Source organism: Sodiomyces alcalophilus (genome assembly GCF_042370955.1).
Source record: "Sodiomyces alcalophilus JCM 7366 unplaced genomic scaffold ACRALscaffold_2, whole genome shotgun sequence".
Taxonomy (NCBI): Eukaryota; Fungi; Ascomycota; class Sordariomycetes; order Glomerellales; family Plectosphaerellaceae; genus Sodiomyces; species Sodiomyces alcalophilus.
Genome location: NW_027263533.1, coordinates 5,122,929 through 5,139,861, shown reverse-complemented (window position 1 = coordinate 5,139,861; position 16,933 = coordinate 5,122,929). Strand labels below are relative to the sequence as shown.

The 16,933-nt window shown below is 57.7% G+C and overlaps 6 protein-coding genes and 1 non-coding gene across 7 annotated transcripts; 3 read left to right on the top strand and 4 right to left on the bottom strand.

Annotated features, from left to right (window-relative positions):
• Positions 1 to 1,576: 1,576 nt before the first annotated feature.
• On the top strand, positions 1,577 to 5,355 carry ACRALDRAFT_1055609 (uncharacterized protein; the record flags this gene model as incomplete). Its single annotated transcript, XM_071015854.1, has 3 exons — positions 1,577 to 3,388; positions 3,455 to 4,297; positions 4,360 to 5,355. The coding sequence occupies 3 exons, from the start codon at positions 1,577 to 1,579 to the stop codon at positions 5,353 to 5,355; spliced, it is 3,651 nt and encodes a 1,216-aa protein (XP_070877918.1).
• A 742-nt stretch (positions 5,356 to 6,097) lies between these two features.
• On the bottom strand, positions 6,098 to 6,204 carry ACRALDRAFT_t76. The gene has a single exon. It is a non-coding gene; the product is annotated as a tRNA-Met (tRNA).
• A 145-nt stretch (positions 6,205 to 6,349) lies between these two features.
• Positions 6,350 to 10,185, bottom strand: ACRALDRAFT_1062009 (uncharacterized protein). The gene has a single exon (XM_071016516.1). It carries the CDS (start codon positions 9,525 to 9,527, stop codon positions 6,555 to 6,557), a length of 2,973 nt encoding a protein of 990 aa, XP_070877916.1. The 5' UTR covers positions 9,528 to 10,185; the 3' UTR covers positions 6,350 to 6,554.
• On the top strand, positions 9,557 to 10,107 carry ACRALDRAFT_208008 (uncharacterized protein; the record flags this gene model as incomplete). The annotated part of the gene is made up of 5 exons (XM_071022374.1): positions 9,557 to 9,576; positions 9,636 to 9,736; positions 9,761 to 9,911; positions 9,983 to 10,001; positions 10,027 to 10,107. 5 exons carry the CDS (start codon positions 9,557 to 9,559, stop codon positions 10,105 to 10,107), a joined length of 372 nt encoding a protein of 123 aa, XP_070877917.1.
• ACRALDRAFT_208007 (uncharacterized protein) lies at positions 10,167 to 11,316 on the bottom strand (the record flags this gene model as incomplete). Its single annotated transcript, XM_071022373.1, has 9 exons — positions 10,167 to 10,263; positions 10,295 to 10,344; positions 10,407 to 10,489; positions 10,538 to 10,587; positions 10,666 to 10,756; positions 10,804 to 10,827; positions 10,951 to 11,014; positions 11,075 to 11,203; positions 11,248 to 11,316. 9 exons carry the CDS (start codon positions 11,314 to 11,316, stop codon positions 10,167 to 10,169), a joined length of 657 nt encoding a protein of 218 aa, XP_070877915.1.
• Positions 11,317 to 12,079: 763 nt separating this feature from the next.
• On the top strand, positions 12,080 to 13,522 carry ACRALDRAFT_2099863 (uncharacterized protein; the record flags this gene model as incomplete). The annotated part of the gene is made up of 5 exons (XM_071022975.1): positions 12,080 to 12,456; positions 12,550 to 12,722; positions 12,789 to 13,214; positions 13,315 to 13,379; positions 13,439 to 13,522. 5 exons carry the CDS (start codon positions 12,080 to 12,082, stop codon positions 13,520 to 13,522), a joined length of 1,125 nt encoding a protein of 374 aa, XP_070877914.1.
• A 757-nt stretch (positions 13,523 to 14,279) lies between these two features.
• Positions 14,280 to 15,800, bottom strand: ACRALDRAFT_1062008 (uncharacterized protein; the record flags this gene model as incomplete). The annotated part of the gene is made up of 2 exons (XM_071016515.1): positions 14,280 to 14,966; positions 15,030 to 15,800. 2 exons carry the CDS (start codon positions 15,798 to 15,800, stop codon positions 14,280 to 14,282), a joined length of 1,458 nt encoding a protein of 485 aa, XP_070877913.1.
• Positions 15,801 to 16,933: the final 1,133 nt, after the last annotated feature.

Here is a 16,933-nt window from a genome sequence, read left to right as displayed (position 1 = left end):
CCTCTATTTCCCCCCAACCCAAGTTTCTGAACAAAGACCCCAGTCTAGGACCTGCAAGAAAGAAACGGCATCGGAGCAAGTCATCGTGGACTCGAACAAGGCGACTGCCAGACGGCGACAGGCCCACAGACCAACGACTTCGTTTGCTAAGAAAGCAGAAACCTCGTTCTCATGCTGAGATGACCCTTGGACTTGGAAGATCAGATGTTCACCTTCTCACCCTAACTTTTTCGAGTCGTCCTCAGATGGTAGATTCTCGGAGGACGACAAGTCGCTATAGGAAAATAGACTAATATACAGTATCTGCTCCGTGCGCCAAACGGACGCCTTGGATTGGTTGATTTAACTGGGTATCATGGATTAGAGGATGACCCACCTTTAGGTTACTGCCGATGATTGGGTTAGACTGGTGGAGTGCTCCATTGATGTATCCACATTCAAGCGCCTTTTTTCTTTATATACGGGCAGGTATAAAAATTGGTTCAATGGATAAAAGGCATACACGTTTATGTGTACCCTGGTCTTGACAGTATCGCTCGCCGCAGATACGTGATCAAAGAGGACAAAGCAGGCCTGCTTATAATAAGGCCAAGGTAGTGGCGGTCGCCTTGCCAGAAATTGAATTTGTTTTAAAAGATACAGAGCTGGATCCGACTCCGTACCTTAGTCTGGTGCAGGTACATGGGTCTCTTCAAACTACTGCAAGCTTACGTACTCTTTTTCTCTCCGACGGAGGCCTTGCTAATAATACCTATTCTAACTTAAGAGGCCGATCGATCCCTGGGAAATGTAGATGCTGGATCGTTAGGGTTCTGTTTGTAAAGTGTACGAATGCCAGACTCTGGACGTGCATGATTATGCTAACAAAAATAATAGAGACATTCGACTTTAATACCCCTACTCGAGACGCTACAGGGCCCTGCCTAACGATTTACTAGCTGCTAACTATATCTGTTTTCATTACATAATATCCCACTCTTGTTAGGTAAGTGTTACTAATAACTTCTTGCTAACTATATTAAAACCTGTTAGTGCAGGAAAGTAAGCTAGTCTAATTTAATTAGTATATATTAGAGTCTAACACTATTATTTAACCCCACTTCCCTATCCACTTATCTACTCCACAATCTCGTTTTCTTTTTTAATTATAACCACTTTATGATTTTCTTCCCTTCCCACTTCTAAACAATTTCTGGCCCTAACGAAAACGCGACTTCGATAGGCGCGTCGTGTATTTCATCAACGCCCAATCCAACATCTGCGCATCCACAAGTAAGTCAACGCCTGCATGGGACTCGATACCACGTCAAGACAAGATCAACTAACAATGTTGCAGATTCGATTTTCTGTTCTGGGCCATCGGCTGGATTGCAGCCAGAGCAGTGAATCAAAAGAACGCAATCGCCTTCACTCGGTCAACTCGCTGCCATTGACGAAGAGTACTCACTGAGGAAGGCGCATCATCCATCACCACCTTCCTCTTTTTCCTCTTCCTGCTTTCATTCCTCCCATTCATAAGGTCTTTCCGTGCAGGCTCCTGCCATCCCCAGGCATGCAAGCACTGGCGGACACCGTGATGGGGAATGGGAGTCCCATTGGCCACGGCCATAGCCTGGTTGGCCACCTCTCTCCCAAGGCAGACGCGAACGACGCGGTGCCTACCGCGACTCCTGCTTCTGCAACTGCCAGCGAAGGTCACCTAGCATTGACCACGGCCTTTTCTGGCACGTCTCCCACAGTCAACGGCTTCCACGCCACCGAGGCCGAGGCAGAAGTAAACGCTCAGGATCCAGAGCCACAGACTCAAGACCCAAGCCCAGAGGCTCAAGATCCAGGCCAGCAGGCTCACTCAAAGCCACAGGCCCAAGACTCAACGCCACAGACCCAAGACCCTGAACCAGAAGAGCAGCATGTCAACCAGCCAGGCGCCGAGTTGCCGTTCGAGTCGCTCAACCAGGACCGGGCTGCCGACCAGCAACCCGTGTCCGCGTCAACTGAACCCTCCGACGTCCTGATGATCGATGCACCGTCCGAGGTCTCCAAGCCGTCTTCAGAGCCGGCCGAGGTCTCCAGCTCTTCAGAGCCGACCGGCACCTCTTCCGTTCCTGTTCCTACAGAAAACACCTCGCCTACCGTGGCGAACGCAAATGCTATTCAGACCACCAGTCCCAGTATTCCCACTGCCACCGTCGAGTGCGAGTCCGCCAGCATCACCGATGCAGTCCAGGAAGCCGCAGCAAACCCTCCTAGCATCGAGACGGGTGCCGACAATGCCGGTAACATGGCCGCATCCGCAAACACGACCACGACACCGGCCACGACGAACGCCGGCGAGAGCGATCCCACCGCAGTCTCAATCAACCGCCCGTCGTCTCTGCCGCCGGTGAATCTGGGCCCACCTTCAACGGGCCTCGTGTCCCGCTCCAACTCTGCAGGGCCGGCGATTGGTGCATCGACTGGCATCTCGACTGGTGCGCCGACTGCAGCGCCGGCTGGACTCTCAGCGGGAGCCTCAACTCAAGCCACGACTGGTGGTGCCTCAACGGGATCCGCCACGGCAGGGCCTGCTGTATCTACTTCGGCGTCCTCTGCCGTGGCCCCCGCCGCCGCTTCTGCATCCCCCCACAATACCTACCAGCAGCTACCCGCCTCGCGGTCCCTTCCCCAGATTCTGGCCCAATTGCAGTCGTCGTTCAGCAACGAGTATCGCTCGTCCTTTTCACGGTCGCCCTCTACTGGGACGGCCTCACCAGCCCCGGCCACCTCGACCCCTCCCGTCTCTGGCCAAGTGCCACCTCAAGCTCCTCAAGCTCCCCAGGCACCTCCCCAAGCGCCGACCCATGCGTCAACCCATGCGCCTCCTCAAGTGGCTCCTCAAGGCCCTTCCCAAGCGCCTCCTCCAGCTCCTCCTCAAGCTCCTCAAGCGCCAACCCAGGCGCCAACCCAGGTGCCTCCTCAAGTGCCTCCCCAGGCACATCCCCAGGCACCTCCCCAAGCGCCAACTCATGCGCCAACCCAAGCGGCTCCTCAAGTGCCTACCGGCACAGCCAATCCAGCACAGCGTTTTTCGTCCACGCAGTCCCCGGGCCCCTCGACGCAACCTCTCCCAGCCAACACTGGCCAAGCATCGAAATTCCCCCGCTCGGCTCAGCCTCCCACTCTCCCGGTCGCCCAGAACCAGCAGCGGCCGAGTTCGCATCCGCGCGAGTTCAACCCCCATCCGACAGGCCAGGCACCGACACCGGGCGTCCTGACTCCCAAGTTCCACGACGAAGTTGAGGTGCTGAGCCGCCATATTCGCAAGGCATCGCCCCAGGCTGTCCGGAGGGTCATTCGAGACCACTGGCAAAAATGTCTCCTGGGTTCCGACTACCATCTGGCTTTTATTGTACGTATCTCCTCCACAAAGTGCACACCTCCTACATCATAGCTAACGCTTTCTTCTTCTCTCCAGACAAACGCCGCGATCCACCATGCCGCCGGAGACGCCATCAACCGCGCCATGCGCGACTTTGGCCAGAAGATGATCCACGACGCCCGAATGGCCTTTGCCCAGCATCTGACCACCGAGATCCTCGACGACATCGCCCCGGTCCTTATCCAAAAAGCGAGCGACCGCTTCCTCGACCGCGCGCTCCAGGCCCGCCTGCCCACCATCCCCGCCAAGTCTCTTCTCAACGCGCTCGCCCGCTCCGAGCGCCTCGGCTACGACGCCGAGGATATCGTCGAGGACGACAACGAGAACGTCTTCCCGCCGCCGGGGCCCGCGGCTGGACCGACCGGTACTTCGACTGCTCCGGCTTCCGCCACGCCTCCTGCCAGCGTCGGCCAACCTCGTCCGCCGCAGTCTTACCCGCCGCACGTCCCTGGGCCGCACGTCCCTGGCCCGCCTCACCAGGCTCACCCGCCTCACCAGTCTCACCAGCCTCACCCGCCTCACCCGCCTCACCAGTCCCACCAGCCTCAACTGTTTTACCAGGCTCACCAGCCTCATCAGGCCCATCGGCCTCATCAGACTCACCAGGTTCACCAACCTTACCACCGTCACCATATTCATCCTCAGCAAGCCAACGCGGCCCCGAACCAATGGTCCCAGAGCGCTCCGCCCCCCGCCACGGCCCCGCGTCAGAGCTGGACCGCGCTGTCACGTCCTAACCATAACCCGACACCACCTCAGACCCCGGGGCCCCCCGCCAATGTCTATTCGTCGGCTCCATCCGCATCATCGACGTCGTCCAAAAGGTACCGCTGCACTCTCTGCAAGCGCACCTTTGCCACGCCCGCTCCGTATGACCATGTAAGTCTTGATGAACCCTCTCGACCACCGACTTCCAATCTTGGCGCTAACACCATATGTAGCATATGCGTAAGATGGTGTGCCAGAAGAAGACCCCGCGAGAAGGTTGGCTTGCGACCTGCAAGGATTGCGGCCAAGGCTTCGTGAGCGGTATGGGTCTCCAGTATCACACATCGAACAAGGTGTGTAGTGAGATCAAACCAAGGTCCGGTGCTTCGTGGGCTTCGGCCACTCCCGCTTCTGCCGTGACGCCTGCCTCACGACCGGCCGAAAAATCCGGCGACACACCCCCCTTAATCCAGAGCGACATCGCCGGCTACGCACCTCCGCGACCACCTTCGCCTCCAGCCGGCCAGCCATCCAGCCAATTGTCCGCAACGCCAGGTCGACCCGGCAGCAGCAGGGCCGTCTTTTCTGCCCGTCCCGGCGTCGCCACCAAGGGGTTCAACGAAATCAGCCCGGCGGCCAATGCTAGTCTCGAGCAGGAGCTCCAAGTCGCCAAAGACACCTACAGGCTGCGCGCCGAGGAGGCGCGCCGGACGGTGACGGACAAGGAGGAGCTCCAGAGACAGATGGTGAGCTTCCGGAACTGCATGAACAGCAGGATGAGCACGATCCGACGCAGATACGGCGTGCGCATCCGCGAGCGCCGAAGCCAGAAAGAGCTCGACGAAGAGCGCAGCTGGTTCGAGCTGTCGCCGCCCAAGTCCGACGCGGGGTCCAGCCAGACCGGCACCCCGACGCCGAGCTACCCGAGGGCCGGCGAGAAGCGACCCAACGGCACGGTCGACGACAGGGCGGATAAAAGGCCACGGCTGGACGGGGCGGCGGCACCGCCTGTCCCGCTGAACACTTTGTCCGTCTCGGAGATGAATGGCGGGCTGCAGGGCACCTCTGCGACGGCGGCGGTGCATGATCCCACCGCGGCCCCTGCTGGCGTGGCGACTGTGGCGCAGGGCAAACCGGCCCCTGCGCGATATTATGGCGGGACTCAGGTTCAGCCTGTGGAGATTGACTCGAGCTCCGACGACTCGGATGGCGATATCCCGGCGCGGTGAAGGAAGTAGTAGGAGCTAGCTTATCAGGTGTGGCGCTCGCGGAGGTATCTCACGTTGCTTTACTTTTGCTGTATATTGCTTTGGGACAGGCGCTCTGGGAATATTATTGCAGGAGGTGACGGCGGCGTTCACAGGAACTGGGTCCATCATCAAAATGCATACCATGGGGATGATTATACCAAGGGTTGGCGGGTAAAGGAGGGGGTGTTGGTGCTTATAGCCATGGATGGATGGATAGGGCCGATGTTCTTACTCTTCGCGTTTTCCGTCCTAATATATTAGGTCCTGGACTGCCCTTCTATCAAGCTTTGTTGTGCCTATATACTGATGCTTACGAAAGAGTCTTGCCTGTCTTCTTAATCTAATGTTTTTTATATAATATGCCTTTCGGCTCTATAGTAGGGAAACACTTATACCACGCCCTTATTCCTTTAAGTCTTAATCTAGCTATAAACCTAAGTCGAATTATTATAAAAAGATCTATTATATCTATAAAAGAAAAAGAAAAAGGATAAACAAAAACAAAAAGTGGTGGTGGGTGGGTGAGGGTGGTGATTAATTGATTACGTAATAAATGATTATAGATGCCGATGCCTCTCTCTCCCTCTAACGATAAGATAAGATAGGCAGAGTGGGCCCACACCTACTAACGACGACTCCACATGATAACAGACAACAGAACATTTACGAGAGCGTTACGAAACAGTATCAAAATTGTCGGCAAGGGCAAAAAAGAATCGGCTGTCCCCGGTGAGGGTCGAACTCACGACCTTTAGATGCCTCCAAATCTTTTCGACTTGGTCATATTCGAGATATGAGACTACTGCGCTACCGCTGCGCCACGGAGACCTTGCTGACTGTTGAGTGTGCGCACCTTATGTACTAAATCAGCTCCACAGGACTCAACCCGTCGCCTTTCACCTTGGTGCAACGTCTTTTCAACGTCTTCACTTCATGCTGCCGCTCAACCTGTCATGTCAAAACTTTTATAATTATAAAGTCGTCTTGTTGTATTCATTATGCTTGTATTGCCATCAAAACGCCTCGCCCTTTTCCTGGGCTCGATCAACTCCGCTGGCCTGGTCATTACGTCCATTATGCTTCTTCCCATCTCGCTCGGAACCTATCATGTCGTCATGCCTGATGGTATAATTGAAAAATAAAAATGAAATTCCCCAAAATTTCAACGTATGCCCTCATCAAAAGCTCAGCAAGCCGCTGCGCCTCTTGCCGAAAGGGTACACGATCAAGGCGCTGAGGAACAGTCCGACGGTGATGCCGATAGCAACCTGGATAACAGAAAAGAGAACGGTAAAAGCCGACCCGTTTATGCTGTGGTCCTCGCCACCCGTTGCCGTGCCGTTGATGGAGCTCGTGATCTGGTCGGCCGACGTCACGCCCGCGAGGAGGGAGCCGCTCGCCGCTATACCCGACGGCACCTGGACAAAGATGGCCGGCAGCATGGCGGCAGCGGCGAGGCCGTAACCCGTGTTCCTCTGCGGCTTTTCCTTCTTCTGTTTCTTCTCGTCCCCGTCGTACACAGACGCCGCGGGCGAGGCGGGCCGCGACTCGAGGTCCGCCAGGGGCACGGCATCCTGACCGCCGTGCACTCGATAAGGCGATGGCATGGTGGACCCGGACGTATCGCGGTGGCGGCGGCGGCTGGCGGAGAGGAAGCGCGGGGCGACGCTGTCCCGGTACCAGTCGAGGGAGCGGTGCCAGAGCCGGTAGATGTGGCGGCGCAGGCGCGAGTAGAGGTTCGCCATGATGCCGACGGTGAGGGCACCCAGGAGGTTGGAGATGTGGGTGTTGCCCTGCAGGTAGTCGCTCGTGTAGCTGTTGGCGACGAAACCGGCGAGCGAGATGATCAGCATCACGGGGGTCTGCTTCCACTTGGCCTGGTTGATGATGCAAAGGCACAGGGTGAAGCAGGGCACGAAGAGAAGGTGCCACCGGCGGTCCAGGGGGTCGCGGCACTGCGTCTCGGACGTGGCGCCCGCCTGGTCGATGAGGCCGTACATGGTGGTGCCGATGGTGATGCCGTAGCCGAGGAACAAGGTGTAGATCATGGCGTACACCATGCGCACGCTGCCGGCGACCAGATTGTGCGACTGCAACTCGAGGCTGCTGCAGAGCACCATGTAGCCGGGCAGGATCAGGGCGATGCTGCTCTGTGCGAGGGCGGAAAAACAAAAGAGGTCGCCGCCCCGGATCGAGCCGAAGGCGCGGGCGAGGAACGAGGTGGCGATGGACGCGGTAATCTCAAAGACGTTGGCGTACAGCTCATTGCTCGGGGCGAGGATGAGCTGCAGGAAGCCCAGCAGGCAGCCGAGGATAAAGGCAATGGGCATGTCGATGAAGCGGCCCTGGAAGGCAAAGGGCGCCACGCAGGCGCTGGCCAGGCCGTAGAGGGGGATGCGGATCCAGTTGCTAAACTTGAGCTTCCGGGCCATGATGTGGTCCAGCTTGACGCCGGCATCGTCGACGCTTATGCGGTCATGGATCACCTCCTTGTAGAGGTCGTGGACGTCGCGCAGCTTTCCCAGGTCGAGGCCCTGCGGGGTGCGGACGATTTTGACTTCGGTGGTATGGGTGCTGCTGTCGTCGAAGCTGATGATCATGCAGCCGGGGAGGTAAAGGAACTGGCCCTCGATCTCGAGGACGCGGGCCGTCATGGCCATGTACTCCTCCAGGCGGTGGGTCGGGGCGCCGTACATCATGAGGGCTCGGCATAGTTTGACGAGGTACCTATGTCTCGACAAGATCTGCGCGATGTGCTTGGTGATGCGGGCCTGGTCACCGCGTTTCCTCTTCTCCTTGGACGGCCCGTGGGAACCCCGAGCGGCCGACTTGTTGCGCTTCTTGGCCGTGGGGATGGGCTCCTTTTTGATCTTTTCCGAAACGCCGCCCGACACACCGGCCGAGGCGGGGGCTATGAGGGTCGAGGTGGACTTCATCAGCTCGTTGAGGGCGAGGGAGGACCTGGAGCCCTGCGACCTGTGGTAGCCGAAGAAGCCGCTGGCGGGCCTGGACGACGATGGTTGCCTGGGAGAGGTCGAGGCGGATCCCGGCCTGGATAGCGGTGGAGACGACGGACGGGAAGGGGGGCGGGACGAGGGCCTCGAAGGCGTGGCGGACGGCGGGGCAGAGGTTGGAGGCGACGAGTTGGGGGTGGTGAGCGGCGTGGTACGGCCGCTAGCGTGGTTGTAGAGCTTCAGAACAAGACCGAGGACACCGCCGCGGTACTTTTCGGGGCGGGGCACGTAGTCGTCGATATAGTCCTGGTGATCGGTAGGGGTGCCGGGGCGGGAGAAGGGGTCGTCCTCAGCATTGAACCTGAAAAGCTCAGCCTGGTCCATCCCGTTTCTGGCACGACGAGAGTGGGCGCGGACGAGATTCTCGGCCGCGACGTGGGACCTCTGCCTCCGACGAAAAGTCGATTCGCCGCCGTCATCGATGGCCGTGCTGGTGGCTTCGTCGCGGTCGCCGCGGTCGTAGCTGTCGTGCCAGGGGTCTGCTCGTTCTTCCCCTCTGTCGGTTCCGTTCTCCTCGTCCTCTTCGTAAAGAGGCTGCCGGGCCATGTCGTTGGAGCCCCGGCGGGAGGGCGGCGAAGACCAGCTCTCGACGCGGACGGCGAGGCGGGAAGCGCGCTGCCTCGCCTCAGCGCCCGACCTCTGCTGGCGTTCTGGGGTGCGCATCTCGGCCAGGTCCGCCTGCTCCTTCTCTTGCGGGGTATCGTAGCTGGTGTTGCGACGCAGAGTCGGGCGAGGCCGGGCGGGGCCAGAGGCGGAACCGGAGCCGGCGGAGCCGGGGTCGGAGTCCTCTGCCTCGGTGACGAGGATCCTGGCCAGGGCGCGACGCAGCTCGACAGGCGACGGGCCATTGTCGGACGTGGCGGCCGGTGAAGCCCAGCCTTCGCCTCTAGGGGAAGTGTGCGAACCAGGCGAGTAGGAGACGGGATCGGATTGATTGTAGGTATGAAGACGAGCAGGCGGAGGGCGAGGGGAATTGTCGTCGTGGCTGCTGAGGCCCTGGTCGACGGGATCGCCCGTGAAGCCAACGCGTTTCTTCTCCTTCCTGGGGCCGTCCGAAGGGCCGCGGACGTGGTAGGGGTGGCTCCGCGGCGGCGAGGAATCCCAGGCCGCGGGACCTGGGCTTTCTCTGGACGACATTGCTGGAGTTTACGGACCAGTGCCGATAGATGGTGGGATGGTTCGGATCGTGGTGGTTGCTGAAAACAAAAAGGGAGTGCGTGATCGGGATTGCCCAGTTGGTTCAAGATGTTGTCAATTTGATTTCAATCCGACTCGATTGACTTCTTTAGTGAACCTCGAAACAGACGAGGAGCGGGAAAAACTCAACCATGACGTGGCCAAAGGGAGTTGACGAAAACAAAGCTCTGTAGGTTTGCGAGAGGACGCGAGACGTGCGGAAACTCTCAACGGGAAAAACTGGAGCCAATGGAGCCAAGGATTCACCCAAGAGGAGACTGTAGGAGAGTGGTACGGAGTACGGAGTACATTATGTTGGTTGGTGTTTCGATTCCAAGGAACCAAGTGAAGGGGAAAAAAACCGGAGATCCAAGAGTTTCGTCAAATGCAACCTCCCCGGTATGACATGGATGCAGAGATGCCGAAGGCCATGATGTGTTGGGACATCCCAGGCTTATAGGGGTCCAGGCTCGGGTTGTTTATCGACATGATGGTCCCGGTTTTTTCGGAAGAGAGCCGGGGAACCAAAGAGACGCGATGATCTTTGGATTTCAGGGTTTTCTTTGGCAAAAGAGGCCGGGATTATTCGTAGAGAACAGGTCAGAGGAGTGACGGGAGAGAGGGAGAGAGGAGCAAGGCGGGAATGACTCTTTCAAAGTGGGCGGAGTGGAGAGAATAAAAGTCTGAATATTGGAGACTATTGGTGACGTATCCGCTCAAGACCCCACTCTTGCCCAATGTTGGGGCTCAGTACGAAGACGAAGTACCAAGTTGGGTACTGCCTGCCTTGAGTGCGGATACGGTACAGTGGGTTACAACAAATGTGATAGGGAGCGACACAGCAGGAGCAATGCAGCCGTTGAGCTCGGGGTTGCGTAATTGCGCCCATTGCTTGCCCCTTGGGAGGCAATCGATTGCCAGGGCTCCACAGTGACATACAGCTACTTTGGAGTTCTATCATGATACAGGACAAGAACAGTACAGAAGTCCATGCCAAGGTATTTCGATTAATAAGATTGTGCTCAGAGAGAAGGCACGAATCTCCATGGCTGACCGTAACTACCACTAAAACCAACCTTTCCTTCCTCCATCACCTCACCATTGCGCCTTCTCTCTTTGCCTGCGCCTTTCGGCCTGCGTCCGCCCACCGGAAGGCAAAAGGGCCGCGATGACCCCCACCATTACAGGGTCTATTTATAAGCATCAACATCAACATCTGTTCTAGAATGCTTTGGACTCGATGCTGCTGGCGAGTCACAAACTAACACGAGATGGTGGCGTCCATCGTAGATGAGATCTACCTCTTTACTATTAGGTACCTATTTTCTAGTGGCATTCCCAGTTAAAGCTTTCCCTTGGTACTTACTCTACAACGTATATGTACTCTCAGCCTCAGCCCTATGCCACTCGGCTTGTTCGTCGCTAGCCAAGATACACTTAGTAATACACTAGACAGGTGTTGTTTCGTGCCCGTGCTAAAACCGCGGATCCCACGTGACTGGCTAGACCGTGTGCCCGTTTGTCCCGTAGGTCGCCGTTCCTGGTTTTGTGCCCGTTCCGAAGATTTCATCGTCGCCGCCATCCCATCTCGTCATCGTCACCTTCAGTTCCCTGGATCGCATAGCATTGAAATATATCTCTAACCACACACAGGCATCTATTTCTAACATAATATAACAACAATGGAGCCGAGGCATGTCGTCAAATACGAGCCATCTATGACCTCTTGACGTCCTGAACACACGTCCATCGCTCCCTGGGTCGAGATCTGCCCTTGTTCCTCGACCCCGAGTTAATGCTCGACTCCAATCGTCTCCAACGGAATTCCTGACCTTCACTGCCCGCTCCTGAGACGGCTCCAGTGGCTCCTAGCCGATGGTATAGGTCCGGTCCGTCCTCGTCTCCATTCGTCCCACACGAGTCACGCGTCAACATTCGTCAGATATCCGCCAGTCTCCCTCTCCGACACTATTTCGCACTCTTCCAACATGTGTCGCTCATCCGTTCGCGATCCAGACAAGATGAGAAAAGGTCATCTGTTTGCTCTCCAGACTCTAATTCTCTTCTCTCTCTTGACTAGGTAGACCGCGTCCGATGCGACTTACTCCCTTAACCCGCGGTTATAGAATGTGGCCTCTTCGTCCTGCCCTGTTGGTGGCTCGCTGTTGAATTTTGCGTCCTCTACTCCCCCTCAGTCTCCCCTTTCCCGTCCTATTTCTCGCCGTTGCCTCGGGAAGCTTAATCTCGTCTTCCTCCTGATAAGTAGGTCACCCTCGTCCTAGACTATGTCGGTAAAGGTATCGATGCCACCCCACCGGGATTCCCGTTCCCTTAGCTCTAGCCCATGATTCAGGAGTTGCTGTCCGCCTCTGGGCGTTTGTATATATGGACGCGACATGGCTGTTCAACTAGAATCTTTCCATCAATGCCACTCTATCAGCCGGCCTATCTTCTCAATCCCTTCTTGTAAACATCATTCCTTCAAATTACGACCAGCATCTCGTGCTACCATCATGCACCTTCAGTCTACTCTCGCCCTCTTCGCTGCGGCCGCCCAGCTCGTCTCGGCTGCTCCAACCAACAATTCCCGGCCCATCGACGCCTTCGAAAAGCGCCTCATCAAGACCTCGGAAGAGGACCCGGGGAGATGGCTCTCCGAAGAGGAAAAGGCCAAACTCGTCAAGCCGGGCCAGAGGCTCAACTTTATCGACATTACTGACCTCCAAGATGAGGATATCCTCACCGGCTTCTCTGCCCTCCCATCTGCCTCCGCCCTTCAGGCTCGCCAGGATGCTTATCCCAGTTCTTTGACGCATGTGGAAGAAGCCAATGCACTCATCGCCCGTGTTTCCAACGACGGGCCCCAGACCTGGCTTAAGACGCTGACCGAGTAGGTCCGACCTTTTTTGCCCTAGTCGCCCCACACCCATTTCCCTCTGTCTTTCTCGTAAGGCTGCAGCTATTGACCGAGAATGCTCGTCAGTTTCCATAACCGCCACTACCAGGCAACCTACGGAACCGAGGCCGCTACCTGGTTGTTCAACCTGGTCCAAAACATCACCTCGGCCAACCCTGCCATCACCGTCGAGACGTTCAAGCACAGCTTCAACCAACCATCCGTCATTGCTCGCATTCCGGGTGCAAGCACCAACAAGAGTGAGTTCTCTTATACCTTATACCCCTTGAGTTCAAGACAGGCCATCTGACCCCCTTCTTACTCAGTCATCGTCGGCTCGCACTTCGACTCCACCGCCGGCTCACCGACCGCCCGCGCCCCGGGGGCCGACGACAACGGCTCCGCCTCAACGAACCTCCTCGAGGCCCTCCGCATCCTCGTCGAGGCCGGCTTCGAGCCCCAGAACACCATCGAGTTCCACTGGTACGCCGGCGAGGAGGGCGGTCTGCTCGGCTCGCAGGACGTCTTCCGCGCCTACCGCGCCCAGGGCGCCACCGTCCTGGCCTTCCTCAACCAGGATATGACGGGCTACTCCCCCGGCGGACGGCCGACCCTCTACACCGACTATGTCGACGCGGGCCTGACGGACTACGTGAAGCTTGTTGCCCAGGAGGTCACGGGTCTGAATGTTTCCGAGTCGCGTTGCGGGTACGGATGCTCTGACCACGCGAGTGCCAGGGCTGCGGGATTCCGTAGGTTGCCCTGTTTCCTTTTTGTCTTTTTATTATTATTATTGCTTTGTTTCCTTGCCAAAGTACCAAGAATGACGCTTTGGCTGACCACTCTACAAAGCTGCCGCCTACCTCGCCGCCGAGCCGTCTAAGACGATGAATCCCAACATCCACAGCAGCCGCGATGTAAGACACTCTGGACTTGACCAGTTGACATTCGATGTTACTTGCTGACTTTTTGTTAGGCATACGAAACCATCGACTGGGACTCCATCAAGCGCCACTCGGCCATGACCGTTGGCTTCCTCGTCGAAGCGTCGTACCTGTAAATATACAGCGTACCTGTCAGTCGCGACGCTGACTCGTTCCGGCGCTAGCTCTGATGTAGTGCGAGGGTGAAGGGCGAGGAGTGTCATGCGTCGGTAGATCATGACATCACGTCACGCTATAGATGAAAAGTCCGACAGTTCGCTAAACACAGCAGCCCATCTAGCAAGGAGCGCGGAAACGATTTCGACGTCGAGGCTAGGTCGGTGGCCGCTTTCCGGGTGGGGTCCATGGGCCGAATCAAGTCCGGGGATCGGAGCGGGAAACCAAAAAAGTGGATCTCCTCCGGCCCCGGCACCGCATCCACCGACACGTTCCGGATTCGTTCATCGGGGACTTTGCAAGGTAGGTAAGGGAAGAGTTTAACTCGGGGCACACATATCGCGAAAACCTATGAGGAACCATGGACAGATGCTTTCGACACGTTGTATATTCTCGGTAAAGACTGAAAGCTAAGTCTAGAAAAGGAAACGGAAAGCCAAAGAAAAGAAAAGGGGTCCGCCCTCGAACAAGAAGTTGACGGCATACTTCTGTGTAAAGTGTTGTGGTTTCCAATCTAAATGGCTATTAGTGAGGATCATATTGTGTGTTCGGCCTTTTCTTTTTTTTTTTTCTTGTTTTTCTTCTTCTTGTCCCTTTTTATCATTCTCCCTTCCCACAACACGCAAACCCAATCTAGGCAGGTCGAGGATACCAACCCGTTACGGCCATCATACTCTCATGACAGCAGACACTCAGCAGACGTGACAAGAGTCCCGTTTAGTAGCCGCAGTGGCCGTAGTAGTAGCAGTCGTAGTAGCTGTACGACGAGTAGGAATAGTCGCTGCTGCACGAGCTGCCATAGCACCCCGCCGAGTCGGCCTCGGACCGCTTGGCTTCCCGGCCGCCTCGCCAGGGTCGGCCGCGACCGCCACCGTGGCCCCAAGGGCGACGGCCGCCGCCGCCGTGGGGGTAGCGCCAGCGCCAGCGGTCACCACCGCGCCACTGGGCATCATCGGCCTCGGCCATCTCGGCCATCTCGGCCAGTTCGGCCATCTGGGCCAGGCGTGCCATTTCGTTGGCCTCGGCGAGCTCGGCCGTGGCGAGCTCGTTGGCCGTGGCCTGGTCGGCCTCGGTAGCCTCGATTGCCTGGTCGGCCTCGGTAGCCTCGATTGCCTGGTCGGCCTCGGTGGCCTCGGTGGCCTCGGTAGCCTGGTCAGCCTCGTTGGCCTCGGTGGCCTCGATTGCCTGGGTGGCATCGTCGTCGTCGTCGTCATTCTGACGCCTGCTCACGGCGCCAGGGTTGCGGCGCCCACCCCGGCGGTCGCCACCCCAGGGTCGGCCGTAGGGTCGGCCGTAGGGGTAACGCCAGCGCCAGCGGTCTCCGCCACGCCACTGCCGGGCCTCGTCGGACTCGGCCTGCTGGTCCTGCTCGGCCAGCTCGGCCATCTCGGCCAGCTCGGCCAGCTGGGCCAGGCGTGCCATTTCGTTTTCCTCGGCGAGCTGGGACGTGGCGAGCTCATTGGCCACGGCCGGGTTGGCTTCGCCGAGCTCCTCGGCCTGACGCTTGCTCAGGCCCTGGGGGTTGCCGGCGCCGCGCCAGGGGTAGCGCCACCAGGGACGGCGCCACCAGGGGTAGCGGTAGCGCCAGCGCCACCACTGGGCCTCCGACTGCTGGTCCTGGTCGGCCGTCTCGGCAGCCTGGTCGGCCTCCTGGGACTCGGCGGCCAGATTGGCCTCCTGGGCCTCGGCGGCCAGATCGGCCTCCTGGGCCTCGGCAGCTAGCTCGGCCTCGTCGCGCTTGTGGTGATGCTTGTGCTTGTCGTGATGGTCGTGCTTGTGGTGATGGTCGTGCTTGTCGTGATGGTCGTGCTTGTCGTGATGGTCGTGCTTGTTGTGGTTGTAGTAGTAGTCGTAGGAGTAGTCGTAGTAGTAGTCATACGAGTGGCTGTTGTGGTGGGAGGGGTCGGCGTCACGCTTCTCGGGGTCCTTGAGCTGGGGCTTGCCCACGGGAGGGTGGGGGAGGGTGGGCGCCTGGGGGTCGGCCTCGGCATCCCGCTTGTACGAGCAGCTATGGTCGTGGCAGTAGTCGTAGCTGTAGTAGTAGTAGGAGTCGTGGCAGTGGCTGCCGTAGCAAGACGACCCGTCGCGCTTGGAAGGCATCATGACCTTGGGCTTGCTGATGGCCGGGGTGGCAGTCTGGGCGCGCTGGGGGACGGACTTGGTCTCCTCACCGGGCTTTCCGGTGGCGGGGGCGCCGAGCGCCACGGCGAGGACGGAGAGAACAACGACGGTCTTCATCTTGACCAAGTGAAAAGCACGAGCGAGCGTCGCTTATCACGATGACCAGACTGTGGGGACCCAAAAGAGAACACGGAGAAAAAGAAGGGAGAAGTGGTGGAAGGATGACTGGGCTTCCCGACGATGGAAGAGGCCTCTTGAGTTGGTGTCCTTGCCAGGTAGGAGAGTCTTCCCGGGACATGAGAGCAAAGATGTCGGGGGTTCTTATACCCGGAGTGATGCCGCTTTGCTAGCCATGGTAGGCTGACCGACTTTCAGTGAAGACTGCCAACAACCACACGGGTGTCCTGGATAGACACTACGGAGATGGAGGTGGACACTCTCCCTCGGCTCATCTCAGCGATTGCATCGGCCGGCCCAACTCTGATGATCCATCTTCACCATAGACCGCGCATTTTGTTGGGGTGACAATCAGCTCATTATGCGGGTCTTGGAGATGATGGAGGTGAGAGATGAACGGAGAAGGCTGGGAGACTCGGTCGAATTGGATAAGATTGCGCTGGTAATAGTGCCGGGAGGAACAGACGAAAGTAAGCATGTCTGGGGAACATTGACTAGGCACGCATGGAGCTGCTCATCAAGGTCCATAGGAGCAGCGAGGACCCTGATTGCTCTTGGCGATTCTCGTGGTGATCGGACCGATGATAGACCAGAGGTCTCGCGATGTACAGTGGCTGGACACAACTGTATCATGTATGAGGCTACATGCTGTCTGTCAAGAGTATCCGCGGACGGAGGAAATGCCCAGAGGACCAAGGGGATGGGACGATACGGTTTGCATTTACCTTTCTGGGCCCCCATCGCAAAAAAGGGGGTTGGGGATGGGGTTGGGTGATGATTCGCCCCCTTCGAGAAGGTTGAGGAGCATCTCCCCAGCCCTGCCAAGCGATTTAGTGAGGCTCTGCGGGGAGAGTGCGAAGTAGGATGAGAGTTCCCGTAGTCCTTCCAGGCTATTCGTATGTATGGACGAGGTTGGATTGATCAGACGGTGGGTGGGCTGGGTCTCGAGATGACGTATGACGCGAGGCTCATCATGTAGTTGCGCGAGCTGAGGATGAAGAGGAGTGTTTCTGGACTCTTTACTCCTCGGTGACAGTAGGTCTGTGTCGATGGGACGGGACGTCCAACCTCCA

What these genes read in the sequence shown, in the direction of transcription:
- ACRALDRAFT_1062009 (XM_071016516.1), bottom strand. Translation starts at nt 9,527, where the DNA reads ATGTCGTCCAGAGAAAGCCCAGGTCCCGCGGCCTGGGATTCCTCGCCG.